General features: G+C 46.3%; 9 protein-coding genes across 9 annotated transcripts, besides 2 other annotated features; 4 read left to right on the forward strand and 5 right to left on the reverse strand.

Annotated features, from left to right (window-relative positions):
• Positions 1-99: 99 nt before the first annotated feature.
• Positions 100-144: a microsatellite.
• Positions 145-936: 792 nt separating this feature from the next.
• TSTA_014630 (ENTH domain protein) lies at positions 937-3264 on the forward strand (the record flags this gene model as incomplete). Its single annotated transcript, XM_002483560.1, has 5 exons — positions 937-984; positions 1048-1285; positions 1339-1529; positions 1584-1695; positions 1746-3264. The coding sequence occupies 5 exons, from the start codon at positions 937-939 to the stop codon at positions 2981-2983; spliced, it is 1827 nt and encodes a 608-aa protein (XP_002483605.1). The 3' UTR covers positions 2984-3264.
• Positions 3265-3344: 80 nt separating this feature from the next.
• On the reverse strand, positions 3345-3944 carry TSTA_014640 (uncharacterized protein; the record flags this gene model as incomplete). The annotated part of the gene is made up of 2 exons (XM_002483561.1): positions 3345-3625; positions 3683-3944. The coding sequence occupies 2 exons, from the start codon at positions 3942-3944 to the stop codon at positions 3345-3347; spliced, it is 543 nt and encodes a 180-aa protein (XP_002483606.1).
• A 2265-nt stretch (positions 3945-6209) lies between these two features.
• On the forward strand, positions 6210-6638 carry TSTA_014650 (uncharacterized protein; the record flags this gene model as incomplete). Its single annotated transcript, XM_002483562.1, has 3 exons — positions 6210-6267; positions 6328-6503; positions 6552-6638. The coding sequence occupies 3 exons, from the start codon at positions 6210-6212 to the stop codon at positions 6636-6638; spliced, it is 321 nt and encodes a 106-aa protein (XP_002483607.1).
• Positions 6639-7208: 570 nt separating this feature from the next.
• Positions 7209-7454, forward strand: TSTA_014660 (uncharacterized protein; the record flags this gene model as incomplete). Its single annotated transcript, XM_002483563.1, has 2 exons — positions 7209-7254; positions 7312-7454. The coding sequence occupies 2 exons, from the start codon at positions 7209-7211 to the stop codon at positions 7452-7454; spliced, it is 189 nt and encodes a 62-aa protein (XP_002483608.1).
• Positions 7455-7999: 545 nt separating this feature from the next.
• TSTA_014670 (uncharacterized protein) lies at positions 8000-9905 on the reverse strand (the record flags this gene model as incomplete). Its single annotated transcript, XM_002483564.1, has 2 exons — positions 8000-9773; positions 9874-9905. The coding sequence occupies 2 exons, from the start codon at positions 9903-9905 to the stop codon at positions 8000-8002; spliced, it is 1806 nt and encodes a 601-aa protein (XP_002483609.1).
• A 605-nt stretch (positions 9906-10510) lies between these two features.
• Positions 10511-13449, reverse strand: TSTA_014680 (uncharacterized protein). Its single transcript, XM_002483565.1, has 6 exons — positions 13316-13449; positions 12949-13259; positions 12396-12895; positions 12157-12332; positions 11527-12105; positions 10511-11473 (listed from the first exon to the last, which is right to left on the reverse strand). Exons 1-6 carry the CDS (start codon positions 13324-13326, stop codon positions 10783-10785), a joined length of 2268 nt encoding a protein of 755 aa, XP_002483610.1. The 5' UTR covers positions 13327-13449; the 3' UTR covers positions 10511-10782.
• Positions 13450-15431: 1982 nt separating this feature from the next.
• Positions 15432-20257, reverse strand: TSTA_014690 (chromosome segregation protein Spc105, putative; the record flags this gene model as incomplete). The annotated part of the gene is made up of 5 exons (XM_002483566.1): positions 15432-16274; positions 16332-16953; positions 17011-19592; positions 19642-19960; positions 20024-20257. 5 exons carry the CDS (start codon positions 20255-20257, stop codon positions 15487-15489), a joined length of 4545 nt encoding a protein of 1514 aa, XP_002483611.1. The 3' UTR covers positions 15432-15486.
• Positions 20258-20597: 340 nt separating this feature from the next.
• Positions 20598-21935, forward strand: TSTA_014700 (40S ribosomal protein S11). Its single transcript, XM_002483567.1, has 3 exons — positions 20598-20897; positions 21184-21422; positions 21495-21935. Exons 1-3 carry the CDS (start codon positions 20720-20722, stop codon positions 21561-21563), a joined length of 486 nt encoding a protein of 161 aa, XP_002483612.1. The 5' UTR covers positions 20598-20719; the 3' UTR covers positions 21564-21935.
• Positions 21936-22381: 446 nt separating this feature from the next.
• Positions 22382-24445, reverse strand: TSTA_014710 (uncharacterized protein; the record flags this gene model as incomplete). Its single annotated transcript, XM_002483568.1, has 2 exons — positions 22382-24012; positions 24040-24445. The coding sequence occupies 2 exons, from the start codon at positions 24443-24445 to the stop codon at positions 22382-22384; spliced, it is 2037 nt and encodes a 678-aa protein (XP_002483613.1).
• Positions 22621-22662: a sequence feature (CT-rich).
• Positions 24446-25460: the final 1015 nt, after the last annotated feature.

The following is a 25460-nucleotide window of genomic DNA, read 5'->3' on the forward strand; positions in this document are numbered from 1 at the left end:
CACCCGTGGCTGTGCAGCAGATTTCTTGGTGCCTGCAGGCTTAGGCACATACCTGTATAGCTCTTTAGACCGTGGCTAGCTACAGCAGGTATATCAAATCTACTACTACTACTACTACTACTACTACTACTACTACTGCTACTATATATTGTCTCTAATAAAGAATTTAAATATCTTATTAATAAGATAATAATATCAACGTTGCGTTGTTATTCATAAAAAGAGGATATTGAGATTTGTTAGTGATCGTATACAAAATTCAACCTGGCCCTTGAGCCTGGGCTGGCCACCTGGAGGGGGAGCGGCGCGATGGGTAGTTATATTCTTCAGCAATCAGCACCCGTTTGACTGTCGATACAACTCGTTCGACACAAGAAGAATATATATCTCGCTGAAGAGCAAAATGGTGGCAAGAATTATCAGAGCTGGGCTATAACGATAATTTATAAGCCTCTCACAATAAATGAATAGAGAAACAAGATCATAACTCCCAGATATAGTTTTATCTGATTTGCGAACGGACGAAGCGCCAAGATATTTCGGAAGGTCGGCCTGAGGACGCCAAAGCACATCTCCAGCCAGCTCCCAGCCCTTAAATCAACTTCACCCCAAATCCCCCTCACCCGGCCATTGCAATCCTCGCGTGTGTTCGAACGGCTTATGTCACCGCTGGCTCGATAATCGTCCATAAAATACATTGCGATTTAAATCCCGACTGTTCCGCCGTACCTCTGGGCCGAGGAGCCGCCTCATCGTTCACCGCACGCCCAATCATTCAACCATGGCGGTTTGTGCTGGCCACTCAAGCTGATCAACGCCCCTCCCCAATATCACATCCTCATACTACCAATTTGCGTCTTCGAGTTATTTCCGACGATTTGCAATACCTACGAAGTACGCATCGACTGTACGCCACGCTCAGGAGGCGTCTGAACAATGACGAATAACTTTGAGAAGTCGGTCAAAGGGGCCACGAAGATTAAAGTGCGTCGAGCTCAGTATGACCTTGTCTTTCTGACAAGCATTGACTAACTGACTCCCTCACAGCTTGCTCCCCCGAAATCAAAATACATCGAACATATCTTACTAGCGACGCGCAGCGGAGAAGCCGGCGTTGGAGAAATATTCCGGACCTTACAATTTCGATTGCGCGATTCAACATGGACCATCGTTTTCAAAGGACTTATAGTTCTTCATTTGATGATGCGGGAAGGAGCGGAAAATGCGACGCTTGAATATTTGGCTGAAAATCCCCGAAAGGTCGCCATCAGCAGCTTTTCAGAAGGCAAGTCCGGCAACAGAGGACTGCGCTTATGTTTCGTGCTAACTTCAATGCAGTTCAAGCGCAAGGGCATAATATCCGGCGGTATTTCGACTATCTTATCACCCGCGCCAAGGCGTACGCCGATACCAAAGTTGATCATGTACGAAGCGGCCAGGGCCGGTTAAAGCGGTTGACCGTCAGCAAGGGTCTGCTGAGAGAAACAGAAGTCGTGCAGAGACAGATTAAGGCGTTGCTCAAGTGTGATGTATACACTTCCCTCTATGATCTGTCATTATCATCATGTATTGACCATTTACAGCTTCTGACGGATGAAGTCGAGAATGAAATCACGTTAACGGCATTTCGGCTATTGACTATGGACTTGTTAGCTCTCTACTCTGTCATGAATGAAGGGACGATCAATGTTTTAGGTAAATTGCTCATTGTTCAATATGGAGCTCAGTTACTAACAGCGTGGCAGAACACTATTTTGAAATGTCCCGTCCTGATAGTGAGCGTGCCTTGGAGATATACAAGACTTTCAGCGCCCAGACAGAAGAAGTAGTGAAATTCCTTGGTGTCGCTCGACACTTTGAATATGCTACGCGACTTGAGATTCCAAACCTGAAACACGCTTCAACAGATCTTACGCAATTGCTCGAGGACGACTTGAAAGATCCAGATTTTGAGCAGCGGCGAAGAGAGTATCAACTGCAAAGGGGCGCAAAGACAGCGGGTCGAGCAGGTCCCGGCTCAGCTGGCGGCAGGTCGCCAATCTTGACCAAGAAGGAGCCAATTTCCAGCTCCTCCAACAGACCTCAAACGGCTCCAGCACCCAAGACTGAAACCAAAGCTCCGGCACCAGATCTTATCGACTTTTTTGAAAGCATCGAACCGAAACAGCAGCAGACCACGATCCCGCCTGCGCCTCAACAACCCCAGCTAAATTTCCAACAAGCTGGTTTTGGTCAACAAATGTTCCAGGCGCAGCCAACTGGCTTTCCCAATCAACAAGGTGTCTTTACTCAACCGGCCCAACCAGGTTTTATTCAGCAACAGACTGGGTTTGCGGGTGATTTCAACCAGCCAAATACAAACCCGTTCAACCACATGCAAGCTCAATCTATACAGCCGCAACCACAATTGCAGCCACAACCCACAGGAGCCGGATTCGGTGGATATGGTCCTCAATCTTATACCTTTCAGAATACACTGTCCGCCATTCCACAGGAAGGAGTTGCCACATTTCCTCAACAACAGGTGGCAAATGGATTACAACCACAGACGACCAACCCATTCCGAGCATCTATGCTTGTTACGAATCAAACTGCTTTCAACCAACCCGGACAAATTACTCAACCATTGACTCGACAAAACACCAACCCCTTTGCTAAACGGTTATCCGCCATTCCACCGTCAAACCCTCCCCCCATGCCCTCATTCCAACAAACCCAATCTCCTGTACAATCCCTACAAGCGCAGCGCACAGGAACCAATCCATTCGCAAAGCAATCGCCATCCCCTCAACCAAGCCTCCAGCAACAGACCCTTCAACCTCTCCACCCAAATCCCACAGGAAGTACAAATCCCTTCCGTCAAAGCGCGTTTATCAATCAGCAGACTGGTCAGGGATGGCAAGTCGCCGGGCAACAAGGAACAATGGGTGGTCTTGAACAGTTGGGGACCGTACCGGTATTTCCTCGACCGGGAATGGCATAGTATATCTTATTATCGGAAAGGAATAGTACATAGTGGCACCAATTTTTTCCCTTTTTTTTCTCTCTCTCTCCATGGGATGGATAGTGAGGGCTAATCTTGTTCAATGTCTCCTTGCTCTCTTTTAGCGCATGCATTTATTTCTCCTTCGCTTATTTCTTTCTCTTCTGTTTAATTTCTGATGTATACACTTCATTTGCTCATTGAGAGCTTCTTTAGAACATACATAATTGCCACTGTTGACATTCATACCTTAGCGACCTTCCGATGGAAATCAAATTTAACATAACTTACCATCTTTCACATTGTGTATTTCGTAATCCATTGTAATTAGGTATGCAGGACCTATACAGATATAAACAATCTAATTCTCCAACCACTTCTCCCAAGGAATTATGATGCCACCGTTCGCCTTCACCTCTTCTTCCACCTCCCGCTCTATCTGCATCGCACTTTTCCCAGTTCCGGAATCATCATAAGTAGAATGAGCTCCTTGCAAGATAATAACCTTGAACCCCGCCGCAAGTGCACCGAGAGATGTTTCGCGCACACAGAATTCACTCTGTATGCCGAACATAACCAATGTACCAATCTCCTGGGCACGAAGTTGATTAATCAAGTCCGGGTTGGAGTCGAGAGTATTGCCTGATTCGGTCAATTCTACCTGATTTGTTATAAATGATTGATATCTACCGAACATACATGTATGTTTGTACACAACCTTCTCCTCCTCACCCCGAGGCGGAAAGACGAGTTCCCACGGCTCCGTGCTACGAACCAAGTCCCCAGACTCAGGACCTTCTTCATGCTGAACAATGAATATATCTGGTCCCGAGGACCTTGCACGTAAACTGCTCAGAATGGTCTCGGCTGCTTGACGGATGCGAGGAGCATGTGGAATCTCAGTGGCGGAGTTTGCGAGGCCGTTTTGGATGTCGATTGCGAAGATGGCTGTGCGAGACATTTCGATTGTATACATCCTCGGTTCTGGTGATGATATTTGTCGTCGAGAGGATTGTACGAAGGCAACAGCCTCTCGTATTCCAAACTATCTGATTGGTCTAGATCAATCTTACTCAAGGACAATGAATCAGTGACTGCGGGAAACCCTAATCCAACCGAGCCACCAGCGCTACCCTTATTACCACCTGCTCCAGGGGCTTCCCCCCAAGGCCCAACGTGCCCGACCCTTAGAGCCAATCCTGTATGTTTATCATGATAAAAGTGCATCTCCGAATCTGGAGTATAATAATATTCTCTAAATGTCTGTTTTGGTAAAAGCGTGGCCCTTTTGGGCGTTGAGCGACGCTGCTTTAGGCGTCGATTCCACCAGCGGGCCCCACCTCCTCCTGGTCGACGCCGTGCGCTTGTTGATCCTGTGTTTCTGCTTTTACTCCCTGTTTCCAGTCCTTATCAATTTATGCTGGGATCTAAATTGCGTTAATCGCGTTTCCTCATTGCTGCAAGCATTGAACTAGTTTATATATATGTTGGATGGTCACTTAGTTAGATTATTACCGGGGTTGGCCGATTGCTCCCAGTGCGGATCTGTTGCTACTAAGGATTGATATCTATCTCTGATATATCCCAGCTGGGATGCATTTCAGCGCGGCTACCATGGCTTCTAACTCTGCCGTATAGGGATTTTGCTCTGCCCTTTTGCCTAGGGTGATAGAGTAGCTGGATATGTCGGTCCTGTTGTTGCCTGCTTGGGTATCTCTCATATAGTCTCCCATGCCCACCATACCTAATCTAGCAGATACATTTGTTACAATTAGGATACCTATAGCCTTACTAGCTATTACAGCGGCTCTTTCCCTATCCTTTTCACATATTGTTTGTATTAGTGCTGTCCATATTGGTATTATAAATGCCTAGATAGTCTCTATCTAATCAGTTGCTGTTGCGTCTAGTGCTTTGGATATCCTTTGCAGCGGGGACACAAATCTTTGGGTTGTGATGTCTCAGTTTGGCCAGTGGGTTTGCTTTAGGTAGTGTTTAGATATTAACCCATAGCTTTGCAGCCTTTTCCATATATCGACTATGAAGAGCTCTGTCGGAACGTGAATATTGTTAGATATTATTGGCGAAGTGCACAGCGCAGTGAGAGGGCCTCTGATTCTTCATTATAGAGGACAATTCCCTGTTAGAAACAGCACAACTTTGTCAAGCAGGCAGAGAAAAAGTGAAGCTTTTTAGTTGAAAAAAATACGAGATCATCTTGTTTCTATCAACTTCACGAGATTGAGGGTAAAATAAACCCAGGTAAAATCTAATAAATATCATCCCTACACGTTTCGGCACCGGATATTAGTTAGTCCGGCGTGGCACGTGCGTGCCGCGTATAAGGCTCCTATAACTACAATAGCCTTATATTTCTGTATTCTATTTAAATACCTTTAAATCATTATATCTCGTTGTTGCGTTGTTATTCGTTATAATTGAGGTTTGTTAGCGATCACATACAAAATTCAACTTGGCCCTTGAGCAGGTGTGGCCCTTGAGCCCGGGCCGACCACTACCTGGAGGGTGAGGGGAGGCGACGCCACGGGTACAGTATCAACGACATCAATAAGCTAAGCGGCTACTTACTTCCTGCTATCTACTTACTGATGTCTACTGTCTATTCTGTACAATGCACGACGTGATGAGAACTCTCATCCGGATTCCTTTAATATGGAACTGAAAAGCATCCAGTTTGCTAATACTAAAATGTCAAATATACTCAGTAGGAGGTGCCCTTTATCCCCAAATCGAATTCACTTCTTGATATGGTGACTTGGGCCCTGAGAGGCCTTCTGTTCGTTACCATGGTCAGGTTCCGTTCCAATTTAGGTAACGGTACAATTACATCTTCGACCATACCATGACTTCGTCACCATTCCATATACCCAGCAATCACCAGTCCGACATCATCACGATGGACCTCACCGATTCGCAGATGAGTGAAATCCTGAGTCAGATGAGCAGTTTGCTCTCATCATTGGAAACACTGGAGGAATCACTAGAACGGACAGCTAGACAGAGGATATCTCAATATCGTCCCTTCTGGTACAAGCGATAAGACTTCTGCCATTCTAGAAAGCTTTCTCGCTTACTTACCACATCGTGGCCGTCAAGTCCTGTGCAAGACAATTGACAAAACTAACGAAAATGGGCTAAAAACACTGGCAGACCACTTGCTCAATGCAGTTGTCATGAGTAGGTGTACCTTTTATTAGATCTGAATATGGCTAACCTGCAGATTGAATTCAGCGAGAGTCTCTTCTACAAGCAGAACTCCTTCTGTTTTTGAAAGTCCTTTCGAATAGCCAGATGAGGATGAATCAGCCTCTTGATCAGACCAGGGGTTACTAAAAACCCTGTCTTCAGAACGGATCAGTATAGCTGTGTGGTTACGAAACTACCAGATACTACATGCGAAGATCATTTTCCTGCCGAACTCTTTGAGGGTATTAATGTGAGGACCAATGCCGCTTATATTATTCCTTTCAAACTTGGCAAATTCACCAATAATGCTAGAGTAAGTCTCTATTTATCCTTTGCATATTTCTACTAAAGTCCATTATAGGAGCAAGTCCGTCTTTGGACTACTATCTATGCTCTATTCCCAGAACTCAAAGACATCATCGGACAGAGTTCGGTCAATGAGCCATGAAATATAATAACAGTCTATTGGAAAGAATTTTATACAACTCCGCCAAAAAGGAGATCTTCTTGATGGGTTTATCTGGTAAGTGGTTTTTGAATGTTCCAAGAGCCATATTAGGGCTCATATTATTTCAAACACAGTCTGGCACTTGTTTTATGCAGAATTCGATCGGTTTGTAATGGCGCTAGAACCAACTGTGAGTATCTCATTGAAAAGTCTCAAAAGAAATTATACCGATTAAACCAGTCTACTCTGAATATTTACATGATTCTGGTCTTTCCAAATGCAGAAGACATTCTCAAAAAATTATTACCTGCGCGCCTAATGCTGATGGGGAAAGATTTGTGACATTTACGAAGTCACCGAATAAAAATACAGAGCTTGCAAGTCCCGTATTGCTTGGTGTTCACGCTGCAGGCATGGCCGAGAAACTCGATAAGGTCTTACGAGATCTTGGGACATTGCGAGGTTCACGTGAAGTCTCATTTGATACTATCGAACTTCTCACGAATTATCTCCCAATTCTTGTCGGCTAAATGATTGACAACGGTTATAGATGGAGTGTCATAGCCGGACATGTTCGAACACAATTTATACCGTTCCACCAAGAAGGGAATCTCTGGTGAGTAGTTGATGAGTGCTCTTGAATTATTCCATACGCTCATATTACTTCCAACAGGACCTCCATCGTACAGCACTACGCAGAATGGGAGCAATAATCAGGAACCGAAAGCCTCTGCAGGTCAACAAAACTCGTCCGTAGAACCCGACTATAACGGACAGAAGGCCTCTCAGGGCGCAAGTCAATATGTCCAGATGTGAGGTAAATCTAAGGATGAAGAGCACCCTAATATATCGATCTATCTTTTTCCATTCGAATTCTCGTATACACTGCCAGGAGCCTCGCAGGATCACAATCGACGAGGTACTGACGGTTACGCATGATGGAGAGGATCGCCTCATCGACCGGCTCGACGGTCTCTCTATACGGAAACTCACTGAACGGGTCAAGGAATACATCAGCGGATGCCTTACGTGCATTAAGCACAGGACCAGGAGACACCGATCATTACTCTGGACATTCCCTTTCACACGATAACCATCGATTTCATCGATTGTGTGCCAAAGACAAAGGAAGAATCGACAAGGTCTTAACAATGACGTGCAGGTTCTCCAAGCACAAGGGAGCGATCTGCAGAAAGCCTACAGAGTCCGCAGAAGAATGGGGAAAAGCGTTAGCTACAAGACTTGAGTTGGCAAACTGGGGATACGCATTAGTGATGTTCTCAGATCTAGTTTAGCATTAATCAATCGGATGCTCTTCAGTACCATACTAAAGCGATGTTATAACGAAGTCTTTCCTGTAACTAGCGTGGGCACACGTCTATCCTCGCAAACAATTCCCGCGCAACTCTTGCCGCACTGTAAGCAATGCCCAAATACTTACCAATAACATCAAAGACATCAATTGCGGTAATCAATGCATCTCGCGCCGGCCCTGTCAACGACCCATTCGGAAACGCAACTATAAACCCAATCAATGTAAGAGTAGCGTTCCATTGCCACTGGAACGTCTCATGAAACCCAGCCAGAAAATTTGATTCTTTCAATACTTGATGCACGATGTTCGTTATACTGATGGCATGATTCACGCTCAATGCCGCGTTGGAGTCGGCAAGTGGCGTCTCGTCACTCTGGCGGGAGGGATAGAAACAGATAAAAGAGCGATATATATTCATGCAAAGAGTGTGATATAGCAATTCGAGAAATAATCGTTGTCGACTCATGCCTAAGGGTACACTTTCCTTGAGATTGAGTGCTGATCGATCTGTTGATAGTGATTCGCCGCTGTTTAGTCGTTTCGTTTTCAAGGGTTCGGGGAGCTCTTGTCGCCATGTGAGGAAGTATTGTGTTGCGGCTGATCTGACTGCTTCTGCTATTATTTCTAGTGATGCAGGATTTTCGTGTATGGTGTGACTGTTATTCTGAGCCAGAGCTTCCGAGCACTTCCTCTGAAACGTAGCATAGACCTCTCGACCAGCGAGCATCAATTGAATAAAATGTCTATTTGCCGTAAACCTATTCGTACCCTGGTGAGTGTATGGATCATCTTGATGACGATCAGGGGGGGGACACGGTATCTGAGACATGGTAACCGCCAGCGGCCGACCAAGAGCTAACGCCATCTTCAACTCCATCGCGTAAACCGTCCACCACAGCCTTTTCCGAAACTCTGCTTCTTGATCCGGGAGGCCTTCCGGCGAATCCCAATGAAGACCTAGAATGATTCCTGCTCGGATAGCCATTGCCAGACGGCTGTGCGCAGCGTTATGGAATGAAGCATTCGATAGGTAAATCACCGAGAAGAAATGACACTGCAATGTGGTAATGGACGGGCCATCAAGTTCGTCTATCAGTAGAAGCTGACATCGTCGGTAAAACTTGCGGCCTACAACGGCTGCATCGATATTGACAATTCCTTCTATGCTGGTACGTAAAGCTGGATAGTCGCGGGGCATGAGAGCATCGGCATACTGCATTGATAGAGCAAGTATAATATCGACAAGGGCAGATGGTTTTCTTGACGTGGGTGACGTCCATATTGACTGGTAGTGTTTCATGAATTCAGCATGATCGATAATCGGGTAATAGACATTATAAGATGGGAAGAATAAATGCAAAAAGTATTCTTCCTGTGGTTTTGATAAGTATATTTCGGAAATGGACACATCGGAGTTTAAGGAGTTTTTGAACGACTCAGCGTCCGAGTCCATCTGCATCAGTTCGTCTGGGGTGAGTTGATTAGGTGGTAGTCCGAGGTACGAACTCAGGCGTCCGATGAAATAGAATGAAGAAGAGCGGCCGTAAAAGTGTCTTTGATTTGAGTGAATTGTTGGCATGTGAATCGATTCGAAATGTTCTGAATTCCAGCGTTGACTATCTTCCAGCTGATTCAAATCGGGAGAAGCAGATGGCACTGGTTCGGATTTGACTTTTGCCTCATAATCAATGCCATTGCTATCGCTCTCGTCCTCCTCCTCATCAAGATCGATATCGATAACATCTTCTCTAACCTTCGACCGTGCTATCTCAACCTGCCTTTCAAGATCTCTAATCCGATCTTGGAGCGTTGCAATACGACTAACAGCATCAGCAATCCAAACCGCAAAATAATTTCAGAAAGTACAATACCTAATAGCCCCATTACAAGTCTGCGCCGTATTCGCGCCACGGATATTACACGTCCTCCCCTTGGCCTGGCAATTCCTGCATGGATAGCGACTATCACATTTGATCCGTAGACTTCGACACCAATCACATGCCCTAGTGACTTGTTGTCTTTTTGGTAATGGTTTCGATATGGGTGCTTTGAAGATGAATTGGGACTGTTTTTTGGAGGTAGAAGAAGTCGTTGATGATTTCATCTTTCTTTTTTCTCCTTTGTATTTGCCAAGCGTCTTAGTAGTTGATCGCTATCACCCTCTCTCAAGGGGAGAATATTTGTATGGATGAGTGGGATATGATGCGTGTGGTATACATCTTTGAAGACCTGAATGAGGAGAGATTGCCTCTATTCCGAAGATATTTCTGATATGTGATGTGAGAAGAAGAAATCACAAGTTATTTCGATCCTAGAGTTCATGAAACCTTGAATTTTACGGCCAGCGGCCCGCCCTAGACCCGACGCTAATCGTCTAGCTTCACTGTCTGACGTGTATATCTACAGTCTAGACTATTTGCTTAATGACTCTAATTTATTTCGTTGTGACTATGTTTTATATCATGGAACGTAAGGAGTTGAACGTTATTTTGGGTAACTCTCTCAGAATTGAATATAGAGTATTAAAAGCGAGCTATACTGCATGTATATTGATCAGTACAGGATGCTTGCTTGCTCTGTCCTCTGGTTCTGTTGATGACACGGATCGACGGCGTGTACACTCGTCAAGAAAGTATGAGCAGGTGCAACTTAAGGTGTACTACACCGACAGCTCGTTCGATCGTACCGCAGGCGTTTCCGAGTAATGCCCAGGCTACATGGTGTTGTTCATGGTGTTGCTCTAATCGACTCGATGAAGAACCGCCGGGGTGGCTTTCCCCTGGACTGGTAGCTGTATAGATGAAATGACAGCGAGGAACTTCCGCCACCTCATCTATTATTGCTCCACATGTATTCAAGCATCGCATCATTATCCATATTCTGACCGTACTTTCCTTGCATCGGAATATTGCCTAGCATGTCCGGCGTAGTCTCCTGTCCCCAAAACGCGTCCGGAACCGGTGCCATCATATACGACGGGATATCATACTGATACAGATTATTGTATACCTGCGTGTAAGGACCCGTCATTTGTATATTTTGTTCTGACATGGGATCCATGTACGGATAGCCACTATTCTGAGAGAACATATCTTCAAGTCCCGTTGAAAAGGTATCATCAGGAAATGGGACGCTAAATGACATTGACGAAGGTAGGTTGGTGTCAGGAATCTGTATATCGTTGGGTTGCTCGACTGTAGTAGACGGCGGCGGCGGTTGCTGCTTTGGCGCCGGTGCAGTTGTTGCTTCCTCTTTCTTGTTCCCTGCTGCAACGTTGATCTCTTTCAAAGCTCTGTCAATGATCTTTTTCGCCGTTCGCTCCATAATGGAGCTCATGCTAGCCATGAACTTGACTGATTTGGATCGCCCGTGTAACGAAGCCAGCGTGAAAAAATAATTCGTCGCAAGGTTCAACATAGCCAAGTTCTCCTCGACGGATCCAGTTTCGGACACCAAGGGCTGGTCAACAATATGCGTGAAAAGAATCGATGCTGCGTAGAAAAGAAAATCCAGAATTGCCCTACATCTAGTTAGTATGGTTGGAGATCAATGTAAGGTTATTATAAACCCTACCAGCTGAAGCCAACATCTCTCCATGGCAACCGCTCGAGCAACTGCAACGAGTCCCGTGCAGCATGCAAACAAATCAAATGGTGATGCCGAGAAGTAGCCGATATGTTTTTGATGCGTGTCTTTGCATCACGATCGGGATGTGCTCCTTTCTGTGCTGCAACCTCAAACAGGAGCGGCATGCGGTTGATCAAAATAAGCGAATTAAGGTAGGTCAGTTTTTCAGAAATGTGTGCGATGATTTTCACTTCCTCTTCTCGATTTAGATCATTGGATTCTTTTGACTTGGGTGGCGTGTACGAGAGACATGAGTACTCTCGTTTCCATTCACGTAATTGATCGCTCAGGTTGGTCACGGTCTCGCAGACTTCAGGGAACGACTTGTAGAATGCCTTGGTGGTGTACAGCTCGCGGTAGATGTTGGAAACGAGAACTGAATGAGAACAAATTGAGCGAAATAACTTGATGCTCCATCTACATCCGTTCTGGAAATCACCAAAGGCTTTAGCGTCTTCTCCAGGCAAGGCCACGTCGGAGTCATCCGGATGTTGCAAGTATCCTCGTCCAGTTTTGATTCCAATACTAAATTCAATAAGCATATAATAACTTCATGCGACGAACGGCAAGACTCACCCTTGGTCCATAATGAATATACACCACCACACTCTCCTCCTAGTCTCTAATTCACAAGCACTGATATCCGGATTTAGGTTGCGTCTGTGTAAGCCCAAAGCTTGAGCTGACTTCATCGCAGCCGTAATCAATGGAATTGCTAGCTGAGGGTGGCCATTGACCCGAGCAAATATTGCCTATAGCCCAACATGTTAGTGTATAAGTCAGACACCCATTTTCAGCACGACCTATCCACTAACCATAGCGAGAAGAGCTTGAATGCCAAGGACATCATTAGGTCGCAATGACAACTCGGTGTATACGGCTGCCGCATTTTTCCAGTATAGCCAAGCTCTTTCAGTGTCCTTTTCAGGTCGCGGGCCACGGTCGCCCTTGTATCTGAAACTGAGAGCCAACAGAGCGTTAATACTGGCCCATCTACCGACATCAGTACATTTTTGCTGAGTATACTGCCACTCGACCATTTCCATGAATGTTGCCTCGTGAATGATGGGAAATATGCGGTTAATGGTGCCAAAGTAGTTCCGCAGCAGGGAAAAGACTTCGGATCGAGGTGGGAGCGCCTTGTAAACGCGGCATTCAAATAAATCGGTGTATATATCGATGGGTAAAGGTGAAAAGTTGATAGCTGACCAGCAAGGTTGTGCTAGTAAGCCATTGGGAAAGTCTTCGATGCCAGATTTTTCACGGATAAATCGAATTCCTTCCTGCGACAGGATGTGTAAGCTTGACGAAGATCCTTTGATATGTAAGCTTGAGCCTGTTGCCTGGTGTCGTGGTATATCTGCTTACCGAAAAATATCCCATCACGGCCCCGGTCTGTCTTTAGGACGAGTGCTTGGCTAGGAGTTTCGACGCTAATACTAGACGTAGATTGCGGAGATGTACCTGATTCAAAGCTTTTTTTGTCTTCTGGTGATGCCGATGAATAGTCACTACTCAAGTGATTGCTCCTATCATAATCACCATTCTCGGACTCCAGCTCATCGTCGTCATCTATCGCATCGGGATCGAACACGCTTTCTCCTGGATCGATGCCAGCAGTTCGCAGAATCTCTTCCATTCGCCGAACTTGGGCTTCTAGCGCTCTTGTCTTTTGGGATCTGTACAATTCTCATTTAGCATGTAGTCGTCCCATGCTGGCAGTGGAAACTGGTACCTTTTCATCATTTCGACCCTTGTCTTTCGTGCACGAGTAGAACAATTTGTGCTATGTACCAAACACTGAACACATACAGGACCAGCAACTTGGTAGATGCACTGAGATTTCCTTTGATGACAGGCATCACAGACCTAGATTATTATGTGTCAGCTCCCCGCAATCCAGAACGTCTGTATAAAGGCGATGTACTGTTAATGCACGCCGTATTGTATCTGTATTATCCTCCTTATTCAAATGTTGGCGAAGATGCGATTGTGACCCAGTAAAAGGGTCCTGAATATTATTGCCATACATGGTTGTCACGTCAATTGTGAGTTTGTTGTTATTGTAGTTTCCATTTGCCGATGCTCCTCGATTTGCCTTCCTCCCCCCGCTGCCTTTAGCGACTCACAGATATGATGATTCTTTGATAGATATAGAGCACACTATCTGATGAGATGTAAGTCAGAGGCAATGATGATAATGTCAGACGGGGTCGCAATGTGAGGTTATTATTCGATTCGATCAGGGTAAAGAGTTGAGGCGGCTGGAGAGTGGAGAGTGGAGAGTGAACTAGCACGGTCTTAGCGGGCCCCACGCTAAATTAGCCTGAGTTTACTATGTAAGTGTTTCTATGGATTAATAAGCATTCAGACGGCTTGATTTCTATCCGGTGTTCTCTCTTGCATTGCATTTCTTTTTCTTATAGGTCTCTATTCTCTGTAGTATTGATTCGCCTTTTGGGCCTCACTTGCCTTATTTATTCACTGACCTCATAAGCTCATACTGGGCTTGTGGGTAATGGATCAACGGGATGTGTCTGCCCGGATATACTTGATTATTTCCGATTGGATGGGGAGAAATATAGCCAGAGAAGCATGCAACTACGCACTTAAGCAGACATCAAGAGAAACAAAACACTATACTATATGATTTCCTCACATAAATGTTCAGAACTTGCCCTTTGCTCATGATCCTGTGTGTTGTTTTCACTGGGGCATCGGAATCATGAAGCGGATCCAATGAAGTTCCGGATTCCGCATATTAATAGTCCCCAATGGGGTAAAGTGTATGTCACTTATCTCTACAAATTCAGATGGAATGTCATCTACTGTTAATATACAAGATACTATAACCAATTGCAATGACAATATAGGAAATAGATATTCTTCTAAACTATAACATGTAATATGCAATTCTTTAAAAGTCCAATTGTGACGGCCTAGCCCTAGCTTCCACAGGCTATCCCGATTAGGAAACCCTTTGTTGATAGGAAATCCTTCGTGTCCTTTGGTAACGGTAACGGGGAACCCTTTCTTGTCCGGTGAATTAAAGCGTGGGGACATCAATCAGCTTATTCTTGTTGTTGAGATTGTGTACATGACATGTAGGGCCATGGCATGTAGGGACATGAGCTGGCTATAAATACGGACCATATCCCCTAGCTAGATAGATTCCTCTATGCTTACTAACATAGTAATTTTCTCCGTCAACACCGCTACCCTCTCAACAGGATCTGTTAGGCTTGAGCACTCGTTACACCAATCATGACTGTAGCATCCTCCAAAGCGCACAAACATCCACTAGATCTAAAATCAAAACACTAAGACTTTGACTATTCTATATACAGACTAGCTCAAGTCATTGACCCGTCGATCTGTGGCCTTCCACGCGGATATGCCGTTAAGTGCCTTTCTAGAAACAACTCACTTCTATTGACTGTCTGCTGGTACAATGACAACCTGCATTTACATACATAGATTGCATCCGTCCATTCGCCCCCATGCCTCTTCTCGCATGTCTACCTAGGCAGGCATTTCTTCGAACCGGTACGGAGTACATAGTACAGCACAATTATCGGTCCGTGCTGATGTGCGGAGATCCGCGCTTTGTCGGGGGAATTGATTGTTGGGTACCCCGGACCGAGATCACAAATGGTACAAATGAATGTAGACAAACATGGAGCCTCGATGAACTGAGCCACGCGGCCTTACGTAGCTTGCATACGTAGACTAGATATGCACCACCGGCAGTTCAGGATCTAGGCAGCCTCGAAACAATCTCAGTACTGTTCACTTTGGATGGTCTACTCAATACTGGTCTAGAGTTCAAATCCTACTTGATCCATTTTGCGCCCCGAACCATCATAAGCTATACTCCTGTGTAAAATCAAAAGCGCCAGTATAACTTCAAGAAAACACCTTCAACGCCAGCTCTTGCACTGATCGGCCCCAGCTACCTTGACCAAGGTTAACCATCAGGCCAGATGTCACGTCCGCTCCTTTACCTTTATGTCCCCGCAACTTCCGTAGAATGACATCCCGCATCTGTGCGTCCGACAGGATTTTCTTGCGTGTCCCTTCTTTCGGAAACCCGTATACTTTGCTGACGGCAACGTCCGTGTATAACTGCAATTTCTCAACCACTGTGTTGGAGCTGTCCTCTTTAACGTCATTAACTCTGGGCGTAAGTCGAAAATCGACGTCAATTCGGGCCTGTTTTGGTCCTTCTCCTGAGTCCACCATTCCAATGAGAATGCATCTGGCGCGTGAAGTCACGCCAACATCAGCAGCGTCAGTGACTGCAGTCTTGGTGACGCCATGAAAGTTCAGGAAACGAGTTTCTTCTTCAAATCGATACGTCAAGTCCCAAGCATCGGTGAGAAATCTAAAGACCTGCTTAAGAGGGGTCGAGGATGGAATGGTTCTCACCGCGGTGCATAGATGAGAAAAGATGAAGGACTTTGCATGAGCGAGCGTATGAGATTGTCCCTTGTGTTGCGAGTTGTATGCAAGCTCAAAAGATGCAAAGCTCTTGTCTTCCTTTGTTTCGGTGGCTGACTTGAACAGCTTCGGATAGACTTTCACCTCGAGCTCACCCTTGTATCTTAGAGTCATTCCAGGCCCAGTGGGTTCCTGCCCATCGATGGCGGACACAATAGACCAACCAGTCTGAATTTCCAACGCATGAACAGAATCTAGTAGAAATCTTAAGCTCAAGTCCACTCATATATGAAGAATACGGCACAACTTACCCTTCAGAGCATTCACCTCCTTGATACTCCATCCTCGGCATTCTTCTTGTACCCGCTCCGCTTCACGAATCTGTTTCAAGAACTCAGCCTTCAATTCGGCCCCTGCTTCAATCGTGTCGTTTTTGTTCTGCAGATCTTCTTGCATTTGCTCCAATTGTTTCTTCTTTCTCTCGATCTCAGTGTCGACCTTGGCAAGCCGTTCACGAGCCATGCGCAATTCGTTCGGATCGATATTTTCCATCTCGTCCACAATTTCTTGGATCCTTGAGGCCTCGGAATCCAACAGGGAACGTTTTTCGACAAGTCCAGGGACTACGCTCTGTAAGATGGCCTCCTGTTGAGAGAGAAGAGCGTCATCTGCTTGCATCTCTTCCACGTGACGGTCCAATCCTTCCTTGAGGCCTTCGAGCAATTTCATTCGCCATTCATACCACATAGCTTTGCTGAGGAGTCTAGCGTGCGTTTTCACATTGCGAAACTGATTGTCCATAAGTAGTCGGATGTCAGGTCGAGCAGTAACATATTCACGAAACAAGGGAGGGTTGTCGGCAAAGGTCTCCTCTTCAATAGAGTGGATGATTTGGCGCCCCTCAGATATGTATGATTTTAATTCGCGGCAAGACTAGGTAGTGAAGTCAGTAAATGTTGCAACAAACCCTTGTATTAAGAAACGACTCACATGCTGATACAACTCGAGCATTGGCACCGTGCAGAAGCCTGCTGCAACACAATCTTCCAAGCTAACTACTCTTTTATCTGTCTGACGAGTTCCCCGGAAGTCGGTCATCCTATCGTTTCCGGCAACGGTAGTATGTCGTCGCTTAGTTGTTGTAAGTTCCATGAAATGGATATTGGTCAAATTCAGAAAATCTTGAAGTTGAATAGGCTCCCATTCCAAATCTTCCTCAGGCGCGTCTTGAGCTTCATATACGACTGGTTCCGCTTCAATTTGCTGTTCTTGCGTCCCTTCGTCATTGCTCCTGTACAGAGCCTGAGAAGGGCTCTTGAGCTTCAGTGGACTTTCTATCCTAGCAAGAGGCTGCCCTCGTGGAGTAAAAGTGCCTTGTTTGACTGGTGAAAGATCGGACGACTTGCCCATGGAGCCACGGGTCACGTGTCGAACAGTCTCATCTTTCGACGGAGGTGCAGGAAGTTTTACTGGCTTGACAGGACTCGCGTTAGCGGCCCGGATTCTCTTGGGAGACTCATCTTCCTCGTCCTCATCAAGTTCAGCAGGGCGCTTCCCCAGTAAACCTCTTGCGGCACCAACATGTAAACTCTTTCGAGTTCCCACTTTTCTCTTTTTCGGGGTCAAACTCGAGATGAGGTCTCTCAAGTTTGTTGTAGGGTCAAGATCAGATGCCTGAAGAACTGAAATTCTTTCTTCTCTATTTTCCTCTTCCTCTCTCTCTCGGTCAACCTCCTCGTGGATTTTGATGGGATCTTCAAAGCGAAGCCGCCTAGGTGATGGCTCTTGGGGAACAAACTCCTGTGCGTCCTCGCCTATAGAGCGTCGGCGGTCTAATATCTCGGCCACTTTCGGAGAACCGAGACCTTCTTTATCAATACCCAGCCCGGAAGACTGCCTTGGGTGGGGCCGTAAAATGAAGACTGGAGTAGAGTCACCATTTGCGCTGGCTTCAAAAAGACTTCGACGCCCTGGTGATTGCGACTTTGATGCTGACGCTTTGATCTCTTCCCTAAACAGCTTCTTGGGTGATGCGCTTCTGAGAGATATATTACTAGAAGGAGGAGTCTTTCCCGGTGTTGTCGGACGAGGGGGCTGAGGCGTTGCTTGTTTTGATGGAGTGCGAGGCTTCTTGCTGGGAGTGAGTTGTCGTGAAGGTGAGAGGTGGATAGCGGGCGATCCAGAACCTCTTCTCGAGCGACGAGAACGAACGCTGGCAAGGCTGGGGCTACCAGTTTCGGACGCAATAGGAGCAATATGATGAGACGGTAAAGGTTTAGCAGGAGACGGTGGCACTTGGACCTGGAAAGGTGAACTAAGCAGCTGCCCAGATTCAGACTCCAGCTCCATAAGCTCCTTCGCCTGGTTCCTGTCAGAAGTAGCTAGTCCAGGCGAAAGAATCCTGCCTACTGCAGCGGTTATGTCCATGCCAGCGGTATGTCCGTCCTGCGATCCTGTTCTCTCCTCCATGATAGGGGACAAAATCCCACCAACTGCTCCAGTAAATTCCATATCCATTCCTGCATCCTCATCTTCATCACCACTCCCCCATTCAGAGAAATCACGACTAGTGTCCTCCTGGCCTTGCGCATCAGCAACTCTGCCGCCGATGGGTCTTACGGTGCTAGGGACGTGCTTGCTAAGGACACCACCGATTACAGACGTGAACTCCATAGTCATTTCTTCATTCTCTTCCATGTTGCTCTCAGCATCGGGAGACTGCTGCCCTTCGATACCACCAACAACTTTGGTCAACTCCATTGTTTGCTCATCGTAGTTTGTCTGCTCGCTTATCGATTTTCTAGGGCCTCGGCTGACCTGAGAGTTGCTTAGAATCTTCCCAACAGCGTTCGTGATTTCCATGCTTAGCTCTTCATTCTCGTTATAATCGTCTTCGGCGCTGTCGCTTGAACCAGCATGATCGTAACGGGGTGATTGCGAAAAGGGGTTGATGTTTTCCTGGTCTTGCAATGCGCTCATATCTTCCATATCGAAACTGATTCTTTGTCCTTTCTGAATCCATGGCTTGAATGCACCTGTTATCTCTTGATCCGCGATTTCCATTGACACGTCATTATCATCTTCGAGATCAATTCCCCTGGTTCCAGCTTCCCGAGCTGCTTGTCGCAATGCTTCGTTCAAGCGCTCACTTGAACTTGTATTATCATCCATGGGAGCCGTGCCGCTTGTTCGAGAAGTAATATCATCGAGACTCATTGCTGTGCTTTCAGCATCGAAATCCTCACTATCGGAGTCTGCATCATCCACATCTTTGACCGGGCTTTGTGTGCCATCACTACCTCCGACAGAGCTACCACTAAATGGGCTGGAAGATAGTTCGTGTGGCTGTTGATGTAATGAAGGCTGTATAGGAGAAAATATAGCGTCCGGATCTTCTTCGTCTTCTGCCTTAAATTCCTGAGGTTCAGTGGGCGCTTGGTTCCTAGAATTGGCCAATGAGGATGTACGTCTGGTTGAGTTAGCTGCAGATGATGATGTTGAATCCTCTGCAAGCTCTACAACATTCCATGTATGTAGTGTAGCTTCGGGCGCGAACGACACTCTGCGACTGGCTAGGAAATGTTAGTCATAACAATCGCGATCATGGTAACCCTTACTCACCCATAGATTTCCGGCGAGCTTCACGTTGCTCCAGAATTGCCTTCTTCTCGCGCTCTTTACGTTCTCTTTCCTCCCGTTCTTTTGCGTCTCGAATCGCCGAGGAGACATTGAACCCGTCAAAGGGATTATCTAGTTGCTCTGTACCTGTCACGGGTGGTTTCGCCGGCGTAGAGAAGTCAATCAGTAGACCCTCATCAGCCTGTGATTTGTTCGCAGTGTCTCTTTGTCTGCGCGCCTCGTCAAACGTCGGAATAGTGCGAAGGGGTGATACTGGAATTGTTGGTTTGAGAATAGACTTGAGAGGAATTGCCATAGTGGACTAATGAAACACGAGTTAGTAATTTATACAGACTGCTGTCCCGTCCTTATTGTGAGCTCATACCTTTCGTCTATTACCACTCAATGACTGAAGAGCGTCTAAGCCCCCAGGCCCTAGGCTCTTGCTGCGAGACTTCTTGTCCCTCGTCGCACCTCTTCCCTCGCCAGTAAACCCCTTCATTGCGCCGATGTCGGTTGTAGCATTTTCTTGATCTGGAGTTGAGCCAGTCTTTGGCACATAGGCTATTGAACGCCGAGAGCGTGGACGTACAGTCCCCGCCTTATCGCGCGTTGCCATTGTTGCTGACAGAGAATAACCTAGCGGATAGAGAAATTCAAACTCTTAAGAAGGTAAACATATTCTGCTTTTGAACATGCTTTGTCGAATTGAAAAGTTGAAGTACTGATCCCTCAAGTTGAAGCAGGTGCTATCGTCAATATCAACAGACCTGTTGTATGTATACAAAGCAGGCGCGTCTCATGCTGAAGGAATAGTCTCACCGCTTTCGGAGGCCCGCGCTCTGATATAAACAAACTCCCAAAAAGGCTAAAAACCCTAGCCGAACTACGCTAGTCTGTATTAGGTCTAGCTCACCAATCGCACACTTTCCCACAGTGAATATCCGAAAAGGCAAACCGTCTGGGCTCCGCACAAAAGTCTTCTTCAATTTCGATCATTCCTCGCGACCGACGACCACTCACCACCCAGCTCGACAACACCCTTCAATCTGCAGTGTGTCGGACTGAATATATCGCAAACATGGCGACCGAGTTGACCGTCCAGTCTGAGCGCGCTTTCCAGAAGCAGCCTCACATTTTCGCCAACACCAAGACCAAGGCTAAGAGCAAGAGAGTTGGAAAGGGTGGCCGAAGATGGTACAAGGACGTTGGTCTTGGATTCCGTACCCCCAAGAACGCCATTGAGGGTACCTACATTGGTATGGATTGACTTCTTGAAGATTTTCGCGTGCGAGAATGGGAGTGCAAAATGGTGAAAAGGAGTCTTGAATCTGTGGTCTACGCAAGGGAATGGATGAGATTGAGAGATATCGAAGGTCTTGGAAAAAGATGAAAACTTGCGTCTACGCAAAAACCGCCGTCTACTTTCTCGAAGTACTCGATTTGCGTTGGAAGCAGATATTCAAGATTTCTTGGACCCGCCAACTCAACATATAATTCACGTCGGCTTAAGGATGTATTGAATACTGACTGGAATCCCTACAGACAAGAAGTGCCCCTTCACTGGTCTCGTCTCCATCCGTGGTCGTATCTTGACCGGCACCGTTGTGTCCACCAAGATGCACCGTACTCTCATCATCCGCCGTGAATACCTCCACTACGTCCCCAAGTACGACCGTTACGAGAAGCGCCACAAGAACCTGGCCGCTCACGTTTCCCCCGCTTTCCGTGTTGAAGAAGGTGACCAGGTCACCGTTGGCCAGTGCCGTCCTCTCAGCAAGACTGTATGTGTTATCTTCCATGAACGACATTCGAAATCAACCAACGGTGAATATGCTGACATTGACAATCCACAGGTCCGATTCAACGTCCTCCGTGTGCTTCCCCGCACTGGCAAGGCTGTTAAGTCTTTCAGCAAGTTCTAAAAATTTTTTCATTCCAAACAATTGCGGTGTAATGAATTTTTTGTGGGAATCTTTTTTTACGACCATCAATGTTAAGGAAACAATGGGGGAAAAAAAGAAGGGAACATCGAAAAGAGAATCAAAGGAAAGGCTGGAAATGCGGGGGAAGTTTGAAATGATATCTCGCTTCTTCATCGCATAGCTTGGTTACGAAAACAAAATAGAATTCCCATTTTCGTCATTGTATGAATGGACACAGGCGAGCCTTATTGTGTGTTTTTCTCTTTCCCCGAGGAGATATGTTCTCCAGCCTGCGATTGATCATCTGGTTGGTATGGAGTAAATAACCTCTTATCTATGCATTAAACAGTGAATTAAACGTTCGTTGTTCATCTCTTCTCTCCGTCTTTGTTAATTACTGTAGTCTTAGATCGTGCTACTGCGGAATACTTTTGGGAAACGTTTCATGGTCGAAATTGATCTTTTTGCATTCGAACAATGCATACACTGACAGGATTGCTAGGCCAAGAAAAGAAAATTGAGAAGCGATGGTCTTCGAGAAGACACTACATGACTTGTTTCATCAGTGGATAAATTGAGACCTGCTCAAATTATCAATAAGGGGAATCAAGAGGGAGAACTGTAGCAAACATATAAAAACTTTTTGATCCGGTCTCTTTGAGAGATTTTCGCAAGCAGACAAACCACAGAAACAAGTACAAGTACATGGAGACGATCAGAGGCATATCTTCTTTTTCTCTTTCCTTCCCTCGATATCCTCCTCATGGCACTCTCCGCAGCGGTGCTTGTCATCTGACTGAGCGACTTGACCCCTCTCGTCACTGGTTAGGAACATTATGTAGGTAGTCCCAGAAGGACTGCCAGTCATAATTTAGCACCCGGTCGATACGCGAGCGCTCCATTGAAAATCGATTGCTTGATGGGGTCTGGGGGCCGATAGTGGATTCACTGCTCTCACTAGGAGCTCGAGCGTGGCTCTGAGTCGAGGTATTGGGAACAGCTTCCGATGAGATATTGGGAGTAGGCGTGAGAGTTCTGGACACAATTGGCGGTTTGACTTCATCTTCCTCTTCCTCTTCCTCTTCCTCTTCTTCCTTTTGTGCCAAAAGCGGCTCCGCGGACTCAATGGACTCTAGAACAGGTGTAGATCGTTGGGTATTAGGAACCATGATCAGTGATTCGGAGTCTGGGTTGAATAGTGATATCGTTCGTACCGCAGTCGCTGTTGCAATAGGTAACGAGAGAACGTCTCCATAAGGTTGATTATGCGTGAGCTCCTCAGTATCGTCGTGGATGCTCAGCCTGTCCATCGGCTCGCGAACTTCTGTTTGGAACGCCTGACTGGTCCCAACGTTCTCCTGCTGGGGATGATCGACTATAACGTAATCCCGGATGTCAATATCATGAGTGATTTGGTGGTTACTGCTATCCGACGTACTTTCATCGTGGTCTTGCATAACTGTATCCTGAATGAGAGACGCTGTTTCCAGGAATTCATCTGGGGGTGCTGGCGTTGCCTGGAAACCTTGATGGACTCCACGGCAAAATTCTGAAGTATCCCCTGACGTTGTGAACGACCATGAGGTGTTCAGAGAATTCGCAACATCGTCTAGATAGTCGTTTGGTAGCCGGATAAGACGAAGGAACGTACCAATCGTTCGACCAACGGCGAGATCACTATCGAAGGTCTTTAATCTCAGCCGATTATAAAGTTGAGACTTGCAATTCGGGGAGCTGGAGATGATGTCTAGCTGGAGTGCTGCTTTAATGTCTGCATTTTCCTCCGCTATCTGGAGAAGTTCATCGGCTCTGACGGACGTAACAATGGCCGGTCGACATATCGAACCCCAGACAACATACTCCTTCGCGCCGCGATAGCTCGGTGTATAAATGTTGTACTGCTGCATTAAGTCTTTCATATAGAATATGTTTTGGGATTTGATCTGAGTGGCATCAATGATGGAAACGAAAGCATTTTTATCTCGAGTGAGTGCTCGATGGACAGCAACCAGAGGATCAGTCGATGTCGATATGAACGGCGATGGGATTTTTCTTGGTCTGGCATGAATTTCCACCCAGGTGGGAAATTCTTGAGCCCTTTCTTCGGGAGTTGGGATATTGCCAAGGTCACCGATAAAGGTGTTGGCAACGTAACCAGAGCGGTGGTTGATCCCCATTGACTCGTCATTGGAGAAGCGCCACAGTATATTTGGCACCTGACCGCATCGAACTGCTTGCTCATTTCTGTTACCCAATGTGTAAGACCTGATTCGTGATATTGCTTGTGTTGAGACTTGATTGTTCGACGTTGTATCTGTTGGAGCTTGGGGTGCTCGAGACGCTTGGGTTTGTGGCATTGGTGTTGGTTCTCTGTCTTGATCAACAACGGGAGGGTGCAAGATGGTATTATGAGCCATCCTAGGCCTTTCATTGCTGTTTGTCGAGTCGCCTGTTTGAGTGATCATTTGAGACACACGTCGATGGATGGGTTGTTGAGGATGCACAATGAGATCTATTGCCCTTGCCACAAGACCAATTCCAAGGACACGGCAAGCATGTCTTATCTTTTCGATGATTTCCTGAAAGACCAACGGTCCTTGGGCAAAGCTGACATTCGTATGAACCGCGTGCCAATCTTTATGGGATCGGCGCTGCATATCTGCCCACTGAGTTGTGAGCGTTGATGTAGGCAATCCATTAGTGAAGCCCTCCGCACGAATCTTTGGGTTATAGAGATAGTTGAAGATCTTCGTGATATCTTTGTTTCTGAGATCAAAGAATCGTTTTGCACAACACAGAAGCAGCCTTTCCTCCTGCGTCCAACTGTGTTGAGGCCTTCGATGCTTCATATTGAGTGCTACCAGTCGAGGACGCGTAGCCATTTTTTTCAGAAGAGTGCGTTGATCAAATAGATCAAATGTAAGCTGACAGGAAAGCTCTGAAAGTGAAGGGAAACAACGGGTACTAGTCAATATCGATGGAGACTGAGTGGAGGCGAGAGGGCAAGTGAGAATACAGGGTGAGGACAGTCAAGGAAGAGTTAAATCAGAGTAATAGAGAATAGGTGGCCTTCTCTCGATGATGTTTGGGATGATAGTAGGTACTGGAAGAAAGGCAGGTGAGAGGTGGGATGAGGGAAGTTGGTGATAGGAGTGAGAGAGAAGAGAAGAAGAACAGGGGAAAGATGCAAATTGGGATAGAGACAGAGGCCTACAAACCCAAGCCAGGCCACAAGGCATCCACTTATGCCCTCAGTCATCTTGAACTCAATCCCAAATAACTTTCTCGCGTAGGAACTATCAGGCTGGTGTTTGAGACATCTCCATGTGACGGCGGCCTCGGTCACCACTCATGTTGGATCTATTTCATATTCTGATCCGAAGCTGTGCACATTGCAGCTCCGTATCGAGTGCCAGAGTCTGTGTCATCGGTACCCTGTTCCCCATACGAAGTTTCGCCGGGAGATATCAGAGGAACGAATCCAGTACGTTGCATTAGTATTCTTGTGCACTGTATCAAAGGTCGGATATGATTTCCGCGGCTGAGTTCTACCTGCAAAGGGTTGAGGGATTGGACCGACCCCGGAAGTTGAGAACAATCGAGTGTGCTCAGAGTAGGTGCATGAGGCACCGTGTGTGGTGACATCCAACACGACCAAAACACATATCTCGCTGGAAAGCAACATCGAAAACACGAATGATCAGTAGCTGGGCTATAACGACAATTTACACCTACATACCGAGAGACCTTCTGTTTGTTATAACTTATACCCAGGTTCTCTGTAGTAAAATTAGCGTTTAATAGAAAGTGTGTTTTGACCTCCCAGGGTTTATCGGCACAATTGCAACGATTAGGGCTATTCTTGTTCAACTACCCAAATAGGAAAGGCAAGACACG

The sequence above is a fragment of the Talaromyces stipitatus genome, genomic scaffold, assembly GCF_000003125.1.
Source record: "Talaromyces stipitatus ATCC 10500 scf_1105507295549 genomic scaffold, whole genome shotgun sequence".
Classification (NCBI taxonomy): domain Eukaryota; kingdom Fungi; phylum Ascomycota; class Eurotiomycetes; order Eurotiales; family Trichocomaceae; genus Talaromyces; species Talaromyces stipitatus.

Coding starts and splice junctions, on each gene's coding strand:
- TSTA_014680 (XM_002483565.1), bottom strand. Junction 12,106..12,156: donor ATATTCATTATGGACCAAGG/GTGAGTCTTGCC, acceptor TATTGAATTTAG/TATTGGAATCAAAACTGGAC. Junction 11,474..11,526: donor AGAGATGTTGGCTTCAGCTG/GTAGGGTTTATA, acceptor AACTAGATGTAG/GGCAATTCTGGATTTTCTTT.
- TSTA_014700 (XM_002483567.1), top strand. CDS start 20,720: ATGGCGACCGAGTTGACCGTCCAGTCTGAGCGCGCTTTCCAGAAGCAG. Junction 20,898..21,183: donor CATTGAGGGTACCTACATTG/GTATGGATTGAC, acceptor GAATCCCTACAG/ACAAGAAGTGCCCCTTCACT. Junction 21,423..21,494: donor GCCGTCCTCTCAGCAAGACT/GTATGTGTTATC, acceptor GACAATCCACAG/GTCCGATTCAACGTCCTCCG.